Consider the following 17,376-nt stretch of genomic DNA (forward strand, 5'->3'; position numbering starts at 1 on the left):
TTCATAAGACAATGATGTTATGGAAGTAAATTCCTTCATACAGATTAACAGCTCACCCTCAGCAGTGAGCTCCATGCAAAACATGAGGAAATTAATCCTGCCTTTAGCGCTGGATCGAACCAGTTTTATAAAATAATTCTGATGCCGTATTTTGAACAGTGAGAATTAAACAACATCTGATGTTTACTAAAGGAGTACTATTATTCTGCACAGTGAGTAATGTAGTAGTAGTAGTAGTCGTCGTCGTCATCGTCATCGTAATCGTAGTAGGGAGGAAACCCTATGTAACAGCACATTTAAAATCTGTATCATAATAAATAAACTCAAGAGGGAAAATTAAAATTTCACAGACATTTGACCTTTATTTCCTCAACTATAAAAGCACAACATTTATGTAGTGGTTTTGGGCAATTTTGTACTAGACTATAGTCTTTTTACTGGATATAGCAATTATGATCCCATCAGGAGTGACAACAGATGTATGTTTCAATGAGATACTTCAGCTAAAAAAAAATTTCATAAAAAAATTTCCCAGAAAAGTCAACATAACATTGATAAATACTTTTACAAGAAGCTGTACCGTAGTAATTTTTGTTTAAAAGACAAAGCTTTAGTGAATTATGGAAAAAGATCACTATATGGATTACATCACAGAACTTTTTTGCAGTGTTAAGACAGATATAGATAGGAATTCCGGAAGATCTACTTACATTCACACTGTATCACATCTAAATTAAACTGCTGAATTGCTCCCATGCTTATTTGTTTTAATTCACTGTCCAGTAGCATCTGCATTAGGGATGTTGAAAGATGCTGGCAGGCTGACATGCAAGCTGTCTGGGCCACTTTTCCCTAGTAGAAAGAGCAACAGGTTTTAAGATAGAAACAAATGATAAGTCACTAAAGAGCTGCTTATCTGATTTGACTTTAATATGCACTCAAAGTCTTAATGAGGCAGGACTTAGATTAGAAGGAGAAAGATCACACTTGGTGTTATTTCTTTGACCTGTTAGCTTTGTTTCTATTAAATCAATCGGGGAACTAAATTAAATATACGTTAAAGCAATTATGGATATTTCTTCCAGAAATTGAACAGTCTTCAGGAATACAAGGACATTTCCAAAATAATAACAATATAAATTGCTGAAGCATATGAACAGATTTGTGGATTTTTTATTTTTTTTTTACCCAAACAAAATGAAGGCAAGAATGTAATGAAAATCAACATGCTGCATATTTTTCACAATAGTCAGTTAAAAAACCCCCAAACTTTATATAAACCAAACCCATTGCTTTCAGTCGGGGAATTTCTCATAACAGCTTGCACTTATTATTGGCACTTTAATTGTTCGAATTCCATCTCAAACCTTGTTGCTAAATTATTTAAAATATTCATGCTTATCCATCATCTTTTCAGGTGCTTAATAAATCAGTGCTGTCAGTAATCAACTACTTACAAAATGAAATGTAGCCCTCTGCTGTACAAAATAGAAATAATTTGCCAACCACAGTCTAGTTAGTAACATCTCTTTACAATGTACATGTAATTGAGACAAATGATTTTCCAAACATAAGACCAAAAAACAAACTACAAAATCAGACATTAATGTGATAAATTATTAAAAATTTAGTACAGAAAAATTGAAAGATATGAAAATTCTACCTTAGAATTAAGAAAACCAATTAAGACCAGATATCCGATGAGATGGCAGCGTTCTATTCATAGCACTACAATCTTTTAGAGCAGAGTGATCTTGACTTTCAAATGCAATTATATGAATCTCTGTAGTTTAATGTACTTAAACCATGCTTTTCAACTGACATCTATGTTACGATACATATTGAAACCAAGGTAACTATTAACATGCTTCCAGAAAAGAAACCATAATTACATAATACACCTACTGGAGCACACACCACTATCATTTTACTTATATCCATCAGTAAAGTGATGACACCTATTTCTCTAAAGCAATGGTTCCCCAGCTGTTTTCTGCAAAGTCAGGTTGATCAATTCACTGTTGACTCACAGAAACACACATAAGCAATGAAAAATGATAAGGATAGACAGCAGTTCACTGTCCCAAAAAGTTTGGAAAGTTCTGCTCCAACATCTGAAAAGCCAGATCTTGTCCTTAATAAGACAACTTGCTCATATCATTGAATTTTTATGTATACATATAACGGAAAGCAAATTTGGCCCTAAATATTTTGTACTTTAAAAATCCATTCTTTGTTAAAACATAATTAAAATGTAGACAATACAATGGAAAGCATTCACTCTCCTCAGGTGTCACAGTGAAACATTAAATGGCTTTTGCTAATACCTCTTCAGCATTAGGACACCTTGAACTGTTAGGAGCTTTATATCTAAAATGAGATGTCAGTTTCTTAATTGAAAAATCTCAGAAAAGCAAGTAACATTTTTGACCAAAATAGATGAACTGACAATGAAGAATGTAAGAAACAATGCAAGAATGGCATGCTTAAAAGTCTCCCAAACCCAATGGTAATTACACTGGGAGACATGCAGCTCTATTCCCCAAGCAAAACAATATCAATATGAGTGGAAAAAAAAAAAGAAAAGAGGAAAAAAAGGGGAAAAAAGAAGGAAAAAAGGAGGTGAGAAGGGGAATCAGTGGGCCACAGTTCATTTAATTACAGTGTAGTAGGTTTGAAATACTTAATGGAAATGTCATTTTGATTTAATGGAACATCTAGTGCATCTCTGTTTAATGTACTGCTCCATCAAATCAGCTCCATGTCCTATTTATGCTGCCACTATAATGTAATAAAAGTTGAACCAGATTAATAGGTTGTCAAGAAAAATTCTAACATTCAATTTATTTTATATGCAAACAATGTGTACTCCTCTTATTTTAAATAAAAGACAGAATTTTATATTTCTAACAAGCATCTGTAGTTAATTGTTACAGGCTGGCAAATATCAATAGTACTGGAGCACAAGATAATGGTTACAATACAGAAATGACATGGTAAAAGCCACTTGGACTTTAAATAAGTATCAATACATGTATGTTTAATGTTTATTTTAAAATTTCATAAAATGGAAACATCCTAACATTTAAATTATTTCCAACTATGTAACTTGAACTACAGGCTTATTGTTCACATGACATATCAACAAATAATAGAAGTTTACTATACACAGTTTATACTTACTCAATACAATCACTTGATTTTCTTAAATCTGGAGAAAAAAACGAAGCTATGTAGATCAATCAAAATGCTGAATTTTAACTGAGAGAAATGTGAACTTTACTGTTCTCCTCTTCAAAATTCAGTGCTTCCCAGTTCAAAATACTTTGGATGTATGATATTCAGAAAAGAGTGGAATTCGAATTTGTGTTTGACAACTGAGATCTAGTTAAAAATCTATCTCCAAATTTCCACCGTCCACCAATTAATCAATTCCTTGCCATTTTTTCGTAATGCATTTTGAAGAGGAAATTTAAGGATTCATGATCATAGCAATAACATATTTCTTTTCCAGAATTAAACAAATCTCAGTTTTAAAACATTCCTAATGTTTATTATTTGTCAGTTTGGGGTTTTTTTAATTACTATTATTATTATTTTTTAAAGGAGAGTGGCCATGGTTACTGTATCTAGCAATTAAATACCTATATTCAATAGCATGCAGAGATTCAGCAGTCTTCTCACATTCGCTTGAGTTTGCCTCCCATATCTCTGCTGTGCCTATGCTAATTGCTGCTATCTACAAAACCTATTCTTCCACTCAACCAATGTAAAGTTTAGGAAACAAGGACCCTATTCTATAAGGAAAAACACCTGCTAACAGTGTTAAAGGCAACTGTTTTTTCACCCAGCCTTCACATTTTGCTGAAATACAAGTCTGTAAAAAGAAAAAACCTTTAGACAAACTTCTTATATTTCAAAGGAGCTTGCAAAGAGAATCTGCTGACATATTAAATCCTTTTTTATAGGACCCAAAAAGCTTTTCTCCTAAGAACAATTGCAGTAAAGAGACATTTGGCTCCTAGGAAATTCCCAAAGGGTCAGCCATATGCATCCTTCCATGGTACCTTCGTGGTACTGCTTTCTAAGACCCATGCTAGCTGTCTCAAAAGCAGCTTTCATCATTCACTATGGTGTCAGTCAATATGATTTATGGACTGCATTCAACAAAGTCAAAGCATATAGAATGAGAAATATGACTACAATCTGCTAATTTGTTTTGTATTGAGCCACTTAGGAGTCAAAGACCTGATGTCAGGCTGAGACCAGCAACACAATTAACCAGCCAGTGACAGATTCATCCATCCTCCCTGCCAGGCTGTGCCAATCAAAGACAGCATGAAGCAGCATTTGGAGAAATCAGTAAGAAAACCCATTCTCTAAGTAGCCCGTGGAGGCTGTTGATTGACAGTTTTTGAATATAGCTGCAGAAAACCACCACCCCTTCACCCTCACTGCAAGCTGTGAAATTAGGCTTTTGCTGCCAATCACAGAAACAATAAAATAACACAAACTGCCACCCTCAGCATAAAAGGAAATAACAAAACTTATCTGTTAAATCTAAGAAGTTAAGCTGAAGAATTAGTTTAACAACATGAAATGACATAATGAAAAATTTTCTGAAAATGCAAAGAAACTAAACATACCGATTTTATCAGTCATAATAACTAAAGCATTGTATTACTTAACATCAGGACTAAAATCCAACTTTTGAACTATTGATAAAATACAAGTATACTGAAAAACACTAATGGAATTTTTAAGAATCAATTTTACTTCCAGTCTCTGCCTCAAATTCTACTGAAATAATAAAAAATAACTACTTGAAAGTAATTTGTAACTCTTACTTTTCAATAGTCATTCTTTACCAAAGAGCTGTCCAATACTAACTTTGTACTGACAAAGCACATATCTAGAACAAAACTTCAGCTAATTCTAAACTTCAATTAAAAACACTTACATATACACCCTCTATAATTTCAAATTAACTGATCTGAAAAGGTATGATTTTTCTTTAACTGTTCAAAATAAAAACTAAAAAAATGCAGGTCCTTAATAACAAATTTGAATATCCAATTGATTTAATGAGATTAATAGCTGTATAATGAATTTTTAATTTGCATTTTGATTCGAAATATCTAATGGCACTATAAACTGCAACACGAACTTAAAATGGGCTGTAAAAGAACCTGAAAACAGCATTAGTCTCAAAAGACTAAATTCTTGTGACTTTAGAAAACAGAACCATTAAAAACTACATGACTCTCACATTATAACCTTCCAAAAGCAACGCAGCCTCTGTGCTCTGCATTGCTGAAATTCTGCTAGTGCTCGGTCATGACATAACCAGCACACTGACACCTATTCAACATTAACAGGAAGTATTTCTACACAAATTTTTCAATATTCATAGTGCTCATGACACCTATTAGCTTGACAGTTCAACATGAGGCTGAGTATTCAAATCATAGAAATGTTCACTGGAATGAACCACCAATGTCATCTAGTCCAACCCCCTACTTGGAGTAGGACTATTGCCAACACTAGTTCAGGTCCATTGTCCTTTTTTCTGGCTGAGCCTTCAAAACAACTGAGGATGGGAATTCAACAGCCCCTCTGGGCAACCTCTTCCAACACCACACTACCCTCTTCGTGCAAACTTCTTCCCTAATGTCAAAGCTTCACCTCCCAAGCTTCTACCTGTGATCATACCCACATGTGAAACTGTCAGTCCTACCAGGAAGAGTTTGGCTCCATCACCTTTGTATCTGTTCTTCAAGCGGTTGTAGGCTGCCACTAGATCTCTCCCGAGCCTTCTCTTTAACAACCCTAAACCTCCATTTGTAACTCATGTGCTCTAGGCTCCTAACAACTTGAAAGCCCAATGCTAGATCCTCTCTCCAGATCCACAGAGCTACTACTCAGGCAATTGCTCTCTAGATTGTAGCAATGAACGGCGTTATTCCCACACTGTGCACTCCAAGTGCCTTACGCATTTGTTCACTTAAACAGTGAACAGCACAGCATACATTTGTTGCTGTACGCTGCTTAAGTGAACATGATTCAACCACATTATTAGAAAAAATTAGTAAAAGTAAGTTCAGAAATTCAGTATTCAGAAGCCACTCTTAACAGAATAATATTATTTTCAACACTTTCATTATCATGGAAATGCTTATGCCAAATCAAAATAAACTCCTGATACAAAAATTGATGAGCTGAAAATAATCAAGGCTTGGAAGAGTTCTTAAACGCAATCCATCATCTTCTTAAAAAAAAAAAAAAAAAAAATCGAGCACACACATTCCCTTGACCCCAGGCAGATGTAGCAGAGAAATGATGGAACTTTCACTGATTCTTTATTCTGTTATACCACTCTACCCTCATTCTGTATTCATGTCTCATAGCTGCATTTTGATACCTGACCTCTCTTCCAAAAGGTCTCATAGTCTCCTCTAAATTATCTTATTTGGGATGCAAGGCATACCCCACCAACGTTCTGCAAGGTTCTTAGGGCTCCTGCTGTCTCAGTGTACGAAAGCCCAATGTTAGTCATTAATTTGATCCCTGCATGCAACCACACAAGGTACGCAGCAAGTCATCAGCAAAATAGAAGGGTCTTTTTATTAAATGATTAAAAATTGAAGCAATAAGCCTGCAGGCAGTTCATAGTTTTTCAGTTCACATGCTTTTTCTTCATCTTGCATCTACTTACCGACATAGCTGCATGGTCATTGTTGTTATTCTGAGAAGGAAACCAGTAAGGCAATCAAAACAAAAAAATTAAGATGTACTGTCAACATCAAAAAAAATAAAAGGAAAAAAAAAGAAAAAAAAATTGGTAGCAATAAAAGGTAAGGAAAAGCTTCCAAAAAGAACAATCACAGCTACATTAATTCCTTATTTTTTTTTAAACCTGTGAACTTATATAGTATTTTGTTGAGGCATAACGAAGAGATTATAATTGAAATAATACTAATTTGGCAATAAAATGTTTTTCTGTAATAAGGAACTGTATGCCAAAATATCAAAGTAGCAAATTTCAAATGACGAAGCATCTGTTGATATGCCTTTCCAGAAAGTTTTCATGATAAGAAATAATATATTCCAAAATACTTCGGTTAAAAAATAAATGCCATGTTTACCATCTTGGCTTATAGAGGCCATCTGTTGTCATTAACATATTTTGTTCAAGCAAGACTTAGAATGGCTCAGGACAGTAAGAATCTAAATGTAACACAATCCATTAATAAATTTTAACATAAATCTAATGGTAGTATAACTGCAGGGTGGAATAAAGCTATTTTCTTTTCCAAAACTGCTTATTAAGTACAGTAAACAAACACAGAGCAGAAAACTAAGATGTAAAACTTCAGAGAAAAAAAAAAGTTTCAGAGACGGAAGACATTTCCAGTGATTCAATAGAGATATCAGACCCCAACTAAGTTGTGCCAGGTTCAGTAAAACTGAGATCATGGTCTACCTGATTTAGATCTCTAATGTTCTAATAAAAATAATACAAATTGCATAAAACAGATCTATAATGTAAGATATATTTTTTTAAAAGTTATGTCTACATTGGTACAGAAATAATTCAGTATAGCCCCACATGGAAGCACAAAAGGAGACAGATCCCTGTGCATTTACACAGCTTACACAGACAGCTAAAATAAAACAAGACTAACGACAGGAACTCAACAACTGCATCAAAAAATTGTTAAAGAACATACTGTAACACTTCTACAGGAAGACTAGAGTTTGAAACAATATCAAAGAGAAAGTCAGCGACCCTTGAACGAGACTATGGAGAACTAGTGTGGCCAACTAGTGCCCCTAGCCCTAAGCACAATGCCCTCTAACATAATCAGATACGCTAAGGTAGGAAGAGAAGAGATTCCTGTACTTGTCCTGCTCTTTTCCTTACTACAATTATGGCCAGTGGCTAGGACTTTTGTTCCTTGATTTCTAATTACAGAAAAGGTTCTGAGAAACTATTCTGAGTAGTGGAATGTTTCTGCCAGCCATACAAAAATTATTATGGAAATAACACTGTGACATTAATGGAATAATCCATTAATGTAAATGAATACTAAAATGATTCCAAATCTTAACTATGGTATATGAGAATCTAGCTTAGTTTAGCACTCCAAAGCGTTTACTATTTTAATGAGTTATGGAACCTAGTTCTGGGCTTATCTTTGAAAATGCTTTTACTATAAATTTTCTCCTAATGAAAATACCTTAAATTGCAAATCTAACCAGAATCATCATAATGAAGCTGTATACACACTCTCATATAACATTCACAGCTCATGCACAGCAACATTCATAGGACTGTGTTTCTACAATTGGCCAAGCCAGAATAAGGGAGTGATACACAGGACAAGTCAAAAATTACAAGAACCCTCTTGCCAGACCAGACTAGTCATCCATATAGTTCTACATCCTGCCTGTTAACTGACCAGAGTTTGAAATTACCAAATAACCTCTTCATAAGAACTAGCTTTCTCCAAAGGTTGACTTATGCCACCAGGCAGGTGTTTCTATTCCTTTCACACTTTTCAAGTCCTAATGCCACAGCTGCTTCTTTCCATCCCTCTTAACACATTACTTTATTCTGTCTGTGGCTCATTTCCAAACCGCTATATCACAACACACATTCATGACAGACTTCTGCACATCCTTCACTAGAAGTTGCACATCCCTTAACTGCTATATGCATATGACCACTGAGGAGCAGTGGCATTGGTTCACACTGCTTTGTATGTTAAGTTACAATGAATTTAACTATCTAACAAACTTACTATTCTTTATCAAAAAAATGCTCAACTGATTTGGCACAGAAGCACGTCTCACACGTCACATTCACATCAATATTATGTGATACATTTTGAGTGGGTTATGTCTTTGAGTCAGTAAAAAAAAAGGCAACTGGAGAATCACAGCCCCTTCACATGTGATTTGGAAGACCAGATAAGCCCACTATGCCAGCAACTTCAACACCTTGCTGTGCACGTACAGAAATTATCTTTTACTTCCAGTCTGGAGCCTCAAAACATTCTATGCATTGAGGACTTATTCTTTATAGGCACTGCATGTGGGTAAAGCACTCAGACATCAGTGTGACAGTAGCAACCAAGGACAAGCTGATGAAAAGCAGATGTAGCTTGAAAGATTTATTGAAGTTACGCCAGACCTATAAAGGTATAAAATAGTACGATGATAAATCAAACTAGAAACAGTCTTTTTTGTCTTAAAGCAAGGGGAAATCAGACAACAGAATGTAACGATTAGTACATAAAACAGTTTAACAGTACCCTTTTACCCAGGACAAAATAACACAGAATATATTTGAATATGAACAAAGATTCATTTCAATGAAGCTCAGTTAACTAGAATCAAATGACTTTTTATGATCAAGACTATTTAGCTAAAAACAACCTTGGAGAATCCAAGACCTCCATAAACTTATACATAAATGCAGGCTTTGCACCAATTCTGCACTGTTTGAACCAATGCATGTGTACACAGAACCAACATGGTTAATTAAAAAGGCCATCTGTTGCTCTAGAAAACTGCTTGAGTTCTTACACTATTTGTAAATTAGCTGTTGTTAATAATATTACTAAAGTATTTGAAAGTATTTTCTAAGTATTACCATGGGTAAGCATCATCCAAGATACTGAAACACATCTATAAAACATCTGTACTGAAAAAAATTTAAAAATACATCTGCCAGCATGTGCACAATTCAAAAATCACATCTATCTTCAAAATCTTAGTATTTTAAAATAAAATAATGCTCCAATAGTTTGAAATTAAACTTAATTTTGAACACTTACAGGTAAATGAGTAAAAACTTGAAATGTGCTTCTTAAAAAGTTAATAAGGTCCATTAAGTATCCACTGGCTCTTCCATCCGATTCAGACATTGTCCAATCGTAATCAGCAATCTGAATAAATTCATCTATTTTTTGGTTAAGTTTTGTGTATATTTCTCCTTCTGCAGCATGCCTTGCATCCTGAAAAAAAATCGTGTGCAATTGTCAGAATTCTAAAATATTATTAGAATGCAGACAAAATTATATTCATCAACAAAACTGAAGTCTTGTGTTTTTCTTAGATTCAAAAAATATTTCATTTAAATCAATATTTTAACTTCTGTCTTACAAGAAGTCTGAGGCTGTGGTTTTTAAAATACTCCCACAATGTATACTGTAAGAGTGTTTATAACAGAATATGCCTACAGAATAATCTAAGTTCTCAGAGACAAATGAAATTAATTTGAATTTGGAAACAAAGCAATTGTTTCACACTCTTCACAACAACTACCTTTAATTCAGCCTTACAAATTTATCAACCCCGACACAAAGTTTATTTGCCCGCTTTTACAAAGAAAATAATAAAAGAACCTAATTATTTTATATGTTACGGCTAGAGGTCCAGCAATCATATCATTTTTATGTAATTAATGTCTTAAATCTGCATATCTGAAGAATACTTATCATTTTTCATCCTCCTTTAAATATCCTGACCATCACACACCATGATTCAGAGCATTCCCCTACTTCCTCCCACCTCTACTTTTTGTTCTGCCACCACCCAGATTCTCCTCTTTGGAACAGTAAAGTCTAGCATTTACTGTGAAGTGAGTTTATGATGCTAACTATCTGCCTTATCTGTTTAGGGAACATCCTCATAGATGCAATGGGATGTATGTACAGGTGCTGGATAAGGTGTGTTTTGCTGGAAAGGCATGCTTTTGCCAGCCTGGAGTTTAAAGATACTTGATAAATTCTATGTTCTAATTTGGGCTCAACATGAAACTTTCTTCACTGATCTTGCAGAATAATTCAAGACAGGTATTTGAATTAAGTGAACTGGTCAACTGCTGAAGCTTTTTAGAGAGTAAAAATAGGCTGGATATACTGGAGCAACATAAAGTGGATGAAATTCCCATCGCTAGTTTCCTCTGGGAAAAAACAATCCAAAACCATGGCACTTCAGAAAGCTGTAAGAAAGAAAGGCAAGAAAAAGAAAGAAAAAAAAAATCAAAATTATCTGAGCTCAAAGGTGGTGTCACATTGAATGTGTCAAATGCACTCTTCAGTCAGGCCCCAGGCCATGAGGCACTTCAGGAGGAAGCAAGAAAGCATGTGGCCCTGCCATGTATAAATATCAAAGTACGATTCCCTAAAATTAGCATTTTTGCTGCCAAAGCAACTTGTAAAAGTCTCCACTGAACAGCTCTCCCAATCCAACACACAAGAATCTGGCAACCTGTTAACATGTCAAATAAAGGAATATGCTGACATCCACAATTTTGTAGATGGCTATGACAATAAAAGCTTCAATTAAAGTCAAGTCTATATTTAAAGTTTCTAATTAACAATGAGACCTCAGTTTCAACAATCTATAATGATGGGACTTGCAAATGTATCTGCTTAGGTTTAGTGCAATTGCTTGGATTTTTTGTTTGTTTGGGTTTGGGGTTTTTTTTGCTTAAAAACTAAGTCATCATGGAGTGGTTGTATTGCAGAATATACCCCCCTTAATCCAGGAGGAAATAGTTAGTGACCTACTAAGCCATCTGGACACTCACAAATCTATGGGACCAGATGGGATCCATCCAAGAGTACTGAGGGAACTGGCAGAGGTGCTTGCCAAGCTACTCTCCATCATCTATCAGCAATCCTGGTCAACGAGGGAGGTCCCAGGGGACCGTGATGCCCATTTACAAGAAGGGTCGGAGGGAGGATCTGGGGAACGACAGGCCTGTCAGCCTGACCTCGGTACCAGGGAAGATTATGGAGCAGTTCATCTTGAGTGCACTCAAATGGCATGTGCAGGACAACCAGGGGATCAGGCCCAGTCAGCATGGGTTTACGAAAGGCAGGTCCTGCTTGACCAACCTGATCTCCTTCTATGACCAGGTGACCCACCTAGTGGATGAGGGAAAGGCTGTGGATGTTGTCTACCTTCAGCAAGGCCTTTGACGCTGTCTCTCATGGTATACTCCTTGAGAAGCTGGCGGCTCATGGCTTGGACAAGTGTACTCTTTGCTGGGTGAAAAACTGGCTGGATGGACGAGCCCAGAGGGTTGTAGTGAATGGAGTTAAATCTGGTTGGCGGCAGGTCACAAGTGGTGTTCCCCAGGGCTCAGTACTGGGGCCAGTTCTGTTTAATATCTTTATCAATGACCTGGATGAGGGCATCGAGTGCACCCTCAGCAAGTTTGCAGATGACACCAAGTTGGGAGGGAGGGTTGATCTGCTCGAGGGTAGGAAGGCTCTACAGAGGGATCTGGACAGGCTGGATCGATGGGCCGAGGCCAACTGTATGAGGTTCAACAAGGCCAAGTGCCAGGTCCTGCACTTGGGTCACAACAACCCCATGCGGCGCTACAGGCTTGGGGAAGAGTGGCTGGAAAGCTGCCCGGCAGAGAAAGACCTGGGGGTGCTGGTTGACAGCCGGCTGAACATGAGCCAGCAGTGTGCCCAGGTGGCCAAGAAGGCCAACGGCATCCTGGCCTGCATCAGAAATAGTGTGGCCAGCAGGAACAGGGAGGTGATCGTCCCCCTGTACTCGGCACTGGTGAGGCCACACCTCAAGTCCTGTGTTCAGTTTTGGGCCCCTCACTACAGGAAAGACATTGAGTTGCTGGAGTGTGTCCAGAGAAGGGCAACCAAGTTAGCGAGGGGCCTGGAGCACAAGTCTTATGAGGAGCGGCTGAGGGATCTGGGGTTGTTTAGTCTGAAGAAAAGGAGGCTGAGGGGAGACCTTATCACTCTCTACAACTACCTGAAGGGGGGTTGTAGCGAGGTGGGTGCTGGTCTCTTCTGTCAGGTGGCTGGAGATAGGATGAGAGGAAATGGCCTCAAGTTGCACCAGGGGAGGTTTAGATTGGACATTAGGAAAAATTTCTTTACTGAAAGGGTTGTCAGACATTAGAATAGGCTGCCCAGGGAAGTGGTTGAGTCACCATCCCTGGAGGTATTCAAAAAGCATGAAGACAAGGTACTCCAGAACGTGGTTTAGTGGGCATGGATGATGGTTGGACTCGATGATCTTGAAGGTCTTTTCCAACCTGAATGATTCTATGATTCTATGACTCTATGATCTTTACCAGTTAAGATGATTTACTGGCAATGGCAAGACTAGTCCTTCAGTTTTTGTTTTGGAAGCCTGTTTTTGGCTACCTTTTATTTTGCTTTAGTTATTGGTTTACAATTGGAGCAGTGTGCTGCCAGTACTTTAAGCAAGGCATGTTGCTGTATTCACTGAGAAAACTGTGAACAACTAAGCAATTGGATTTCAAACCCAGAAGTTACTTTGGAGAAGCAGCACTGTGAATCCCATGCCCAAGTCAAGAAAGAGTGGTTTAGCTCCTAGAGGCAGACGAATTAACTCCATCTCTTCTTTTAACATGGTGACAGAATTGCATCAAAACCTTCTGAAAGCTCACCAGATTTTCCCCCATTATAAAGTGAAAAGGGCAAATGATGTGGTTTTGTTAACTGGCTTTTCTCTCAGAGGATGTCCTGAAGCCCTGCACAGCATTTGATGCTATTTATCTGGCTCTCCAACAGCCACTACACAGCTTAATGCTGAGACCCTGGGCTCAGAAACTTCTGTCAACTAGATCTGCAAATACATCTATTTATGCTTAGCGCAACTGCTAATGTAAACAAAGGAAAACAATGGTCATGCAAAGCTGAAAAACGCGGCTATAAATATTGAGAGCAACAACATTTTTTAATATGATAAAATGAAACAAGTTTTGGCGGGTTTTCTGTTTTGTTGTTTTTTTTTTTTTAATTTCCACCCATGTGAAACAGTGCTTGGAGAGTTTGAAGGACATCTTAAAATGAGATCTTATATACGAAAATAAAGCGGGAAAAACAGCCCTCTCAAATAGTAGCCATGAAATAGGTCTGAAGGCTTCTATTTAAAAAATACAGCGTAGATGTATTTATAAGATCATCTCATGGAATGTAAATGTGATCAATGCTGCTAATAAAAGGAGATTTTTGACCACTCAGGAAGAATGGAGGTGACATGATTTGCCACCAGGAGATTAATTTAATAACAGTAGAACATACCAAACTCTGTGAGGGCCCAGTTGGGGAACTGCAAGCAGTTTTTCATTTAAATAGAGAGGGAAAAAAAAAAGGGATTAACGAGAAAAGAATTTTCTACTATAAGTGGAGAACATCGTGCTAACAAGTTCTCCAGGGAAAGAGACAGGAGAGAAACCATAAAAAAAATTCTCACGTTTGTCAGTGTTCATTCAAGATTTTTCCAAAGTGCATAGATACTAAGCTCACTAAACAGAGATACAATATTCTGTGATTCCCTCCAATAGAACTTAGGTAGTTTATAGGATAGTTAAACATAACTTACAACACAGGCAATCAGCACAAAATATAATGCAAACTTTCAACTGCATTTAGTAAATGAAATTCAAGGATAAAGAACATCTTACCTCTTAATGAAATCAAACACTATGGCTGCATTAAGTGTTTTGTTTGAATGTTAAAAAGATTATGGATTGACCTTACACTGTAGATAAGCAAATTCAAAGAAAGACACACGTGCACTATCGGTACACAACAAGCAAACTAGGCAGCCTAGATCTTAAGGACAGGGCAAAATTAGTAAAACTACTGGTAGGGCAATGGTAACTTAACTACAGTTGCTAGGCCAGAACCTTTCTGTTTTGCCTTGTTCATTAAATCCTTAGCAAAACAAATGACAGATAATGGGAAAATTGTTGGCAATCAACTGGAAATATGAAATGTCTTGCAATGATGATGTCTTATTCCACCTCACCCACCTTTTAACGTCTATGCCAGAGGGGATATTATAATAGGATAGGCTACATATTGCATCAAGAGAAAAACGAAGTACAGAAAACAGAACTACTGTCAATAGGATTAGTCCTCTTTATCCCATAAATACAAGAAACCACCCTCCTTTGTTTCAGTGTACACTGAAAAACCCCCAAATACCTAAAGTTCAAGTTGCAGCTGCTTTGGAATCCCTGATGACTTTTTGTTTTGTTTCCCTTTCAAAAATTTCTGTATAGAAGCCCCAAGCGACTAAGGCAGCAACACACTGGCTGAATTAATGGCACAAGGTAACCTATACAAGATTAATTTTTCTGTGAGAATGTTTTCTTCGGAAAGAAAACTCCATATCAGTCCCCAAGCACACACATTTGCTTCTATTCTAAACCAAAAAAGCTACTCAGCCAGGCTCGGTCAATGAAATAATTTCTGCCATACTTTATGTATATGAGTACCAAAACTTGCTTCTTCAGTGTACGCAACCATCTGATGCTTGAAAGAAGTACCTGGCACTCAACTACCACCACAGCATGAAAGATCTCTAAGCATCTCTACACCCGTCCCCAGTGCCAGAGCGCAGGAGGGTTTCTCATGTTGGGCCATTCAGTGGCCTGAGACCAAACCATCTTTGCACTCAGCATAGCTAGTCCAGCTGTTGGGAGCTTGTTTTAGAGCTTACTAGGGTCATTATGACATAAAATAGCCTGAGCAAGGATCAGAATTTTGAATAATTTATCTTAGAGATAAATCTCAGTCATCTTAAGTTACCTGACATTATGTCTATGAGTTGTCTTCAGCAATTTCATTTTTACGTGCAGGTTTCTCATTAACACCACACGTGTCTGCCTTACAACTGAAAAAGGACTAAGGCCTTTTGAGCAATATTGTGGAGAGAGACTTCAAAGATGAGGGTATGGGTTTTGCTCTGCCAAGGACATCAGATGTGACAATTCAAGTCACTTAGTATTTTTGCTTTAGTTTCCTCTTTTCAAAATCCTTCAGAATTTTTGTACAGACAAATGCAAGAACAACTAAACTAGGAGAATTTCACCTACTAATGAGATGAAGAGCCATATACAGAAAGAAAACTACAACATTTTTTTATTCCAGGATTATTTTGTACTCAGCTTACAAATGTTGTCATGCTAATTGTTGAAATTAGAATTGGCTATGCTGAGTATGCATCACCTACGATTTACTTTAATTTTTTGAGATATAAGCTTACGTACTTCTGCCATTTCTGAAAAATCTGAGAAAATACAGCTTGTGCAGATAAACAGTTGCCATACATTAGAAACAGTCAATTTCCCAGTAATAACTTTAACAAGTATTATTTTGTATATAAAGGACATGTAAAAAAGATAGGAATTCTAAAAAGATAATTGAGTAATTTATGCTTTGTAACACATTCTTAATACTGCTTTTATATTACTAAATTACACGATTTGAAAATATATCACAAAATATTTCTATTGTAGAATAAAAACAAATAAATAATACAAACATTTTAGATTAAACTAGCTGTTTTGCTTGATTCCATTCACAAAGGGGAGATGTTACACAAAGTGGAGCTTAATCTATTGAAAGCTTCTGGTGCAGTTAAGCTTAGCTTGTCTTTTTTTAATTTAATAAAAGATGCATCTGAAAGATAATATTGATACTTCTCACGTACTGACATATTTCAGATCATACTGACAACATGAAACCCAGTATTTATCTGCTCAGTGTTACAACTGAATTCTTAACAGTTCACAATTGGTTTAGAGTAAAAAATAAGAAAGCACGCAGCTTTGCCCTCACCCCCTTTGTTTTCATTTTGCTTCATTTATAGTGATTTTAATGTAACTTTTCAGACAGTCATATAACAGATGACATATACCATACCTTAAATGTAGAAAGTCCATAAAGTCTTGCAGTGTGAACAGACACTTGTGAAATATTTGTAATGTTAGATATAAAATCCTCAAGGTATTTACAAGCTTGTTCCAGGTGTGTTGTGTTTATGATGATTTGAACAAGCTACAAGAGACAAAAAATTCTTGTAAAATCCTTTTTGTATTACCCATTGACGTTTGATTTTGTGAATGGTTACTTCTTTCAGCAACAATGCTACTAGAAATTAATTACAGTATTTCAGGTTACCACCTATTACTGGTTAGTTTTCAAGTTTGCTTTCAAATACCACTATGGGGTAATACTACAGTTTACACAGAAATGATGCCATTTTTAAATGAAGACTGCAGACAGCTCCTCAGTGAAATAAATCCAAGTGACATTTTAGAATTAAAAAAGGGAAAATAAAGGAAAATATATTGCCAAAAGCAAATTACTAATTTGTACCATAAAAATATATTTTTTAAAATTACTGCTATAAAAAAATATTTCACAATATTGTCTGCAGAATGATGCATTCTGAAGTTAGGGAATTTCAAAAATAAGGTTGTTAAGTCCTTCCCCTCCCAACAACGGTAACAATCTGCTTGTACATTATATAAATGTTTTTATAAGCAGGACCTGCATTCTCATT

At 36.3% G+C, this 17,376-nt stretch overlaps 1 protein-coding gene across 4 annotated transcripts in view; it reads right to left on the reverse strand.

The window, feature by feature from the left end:
• Nucleotides 1-17,376, reverse strand: part of EXOC6 (exocyst complex component 6) — a 99,694-nt gene that overhangs the window by 33,367 nt on the left and 48,951 nt on the right. For 3 of the 4 annotated variants that reach the window (XM_052798290.1, XM_052798292.1, XM_052798294.1), the window contains 3 exons: nt 16,734-16,868; nt 9,843-10,022; nt 711-852 (listed from right to left, as the gene is read on the reverse strand). In XM_052798290.1, the coding sequence (XP_052654250.1) occupies nt 711-852; nt 9,843-10,022; nt 16,734-16,868 (457 nt within the window). Of the gene's footprint in view, nt 1-710; nt 853-6,715; nt 6,746-9,842; nt 10,023-16,733; nt 16,869-17,376 lie in introns of all 4 variants that reach the window. The other variant, XM_052798291.1, reaches the window with a different exon arrangement.

This window comes from Harpia harpyja, chromosome 10 (assembly GCF_026419915.1).
Source record: "Harpia harpyja isolate bHarHar1 chromosome 10, bHarHar1 primary haplotype, whole genome shotgun sequence".
In the NCBI taxonomy this organism is placed as follows: Eukaryota; Metazoa; Chordata; class Aves; order Accipitriformes; family Accipitridae; genus Harpia; species Harpia harpyja.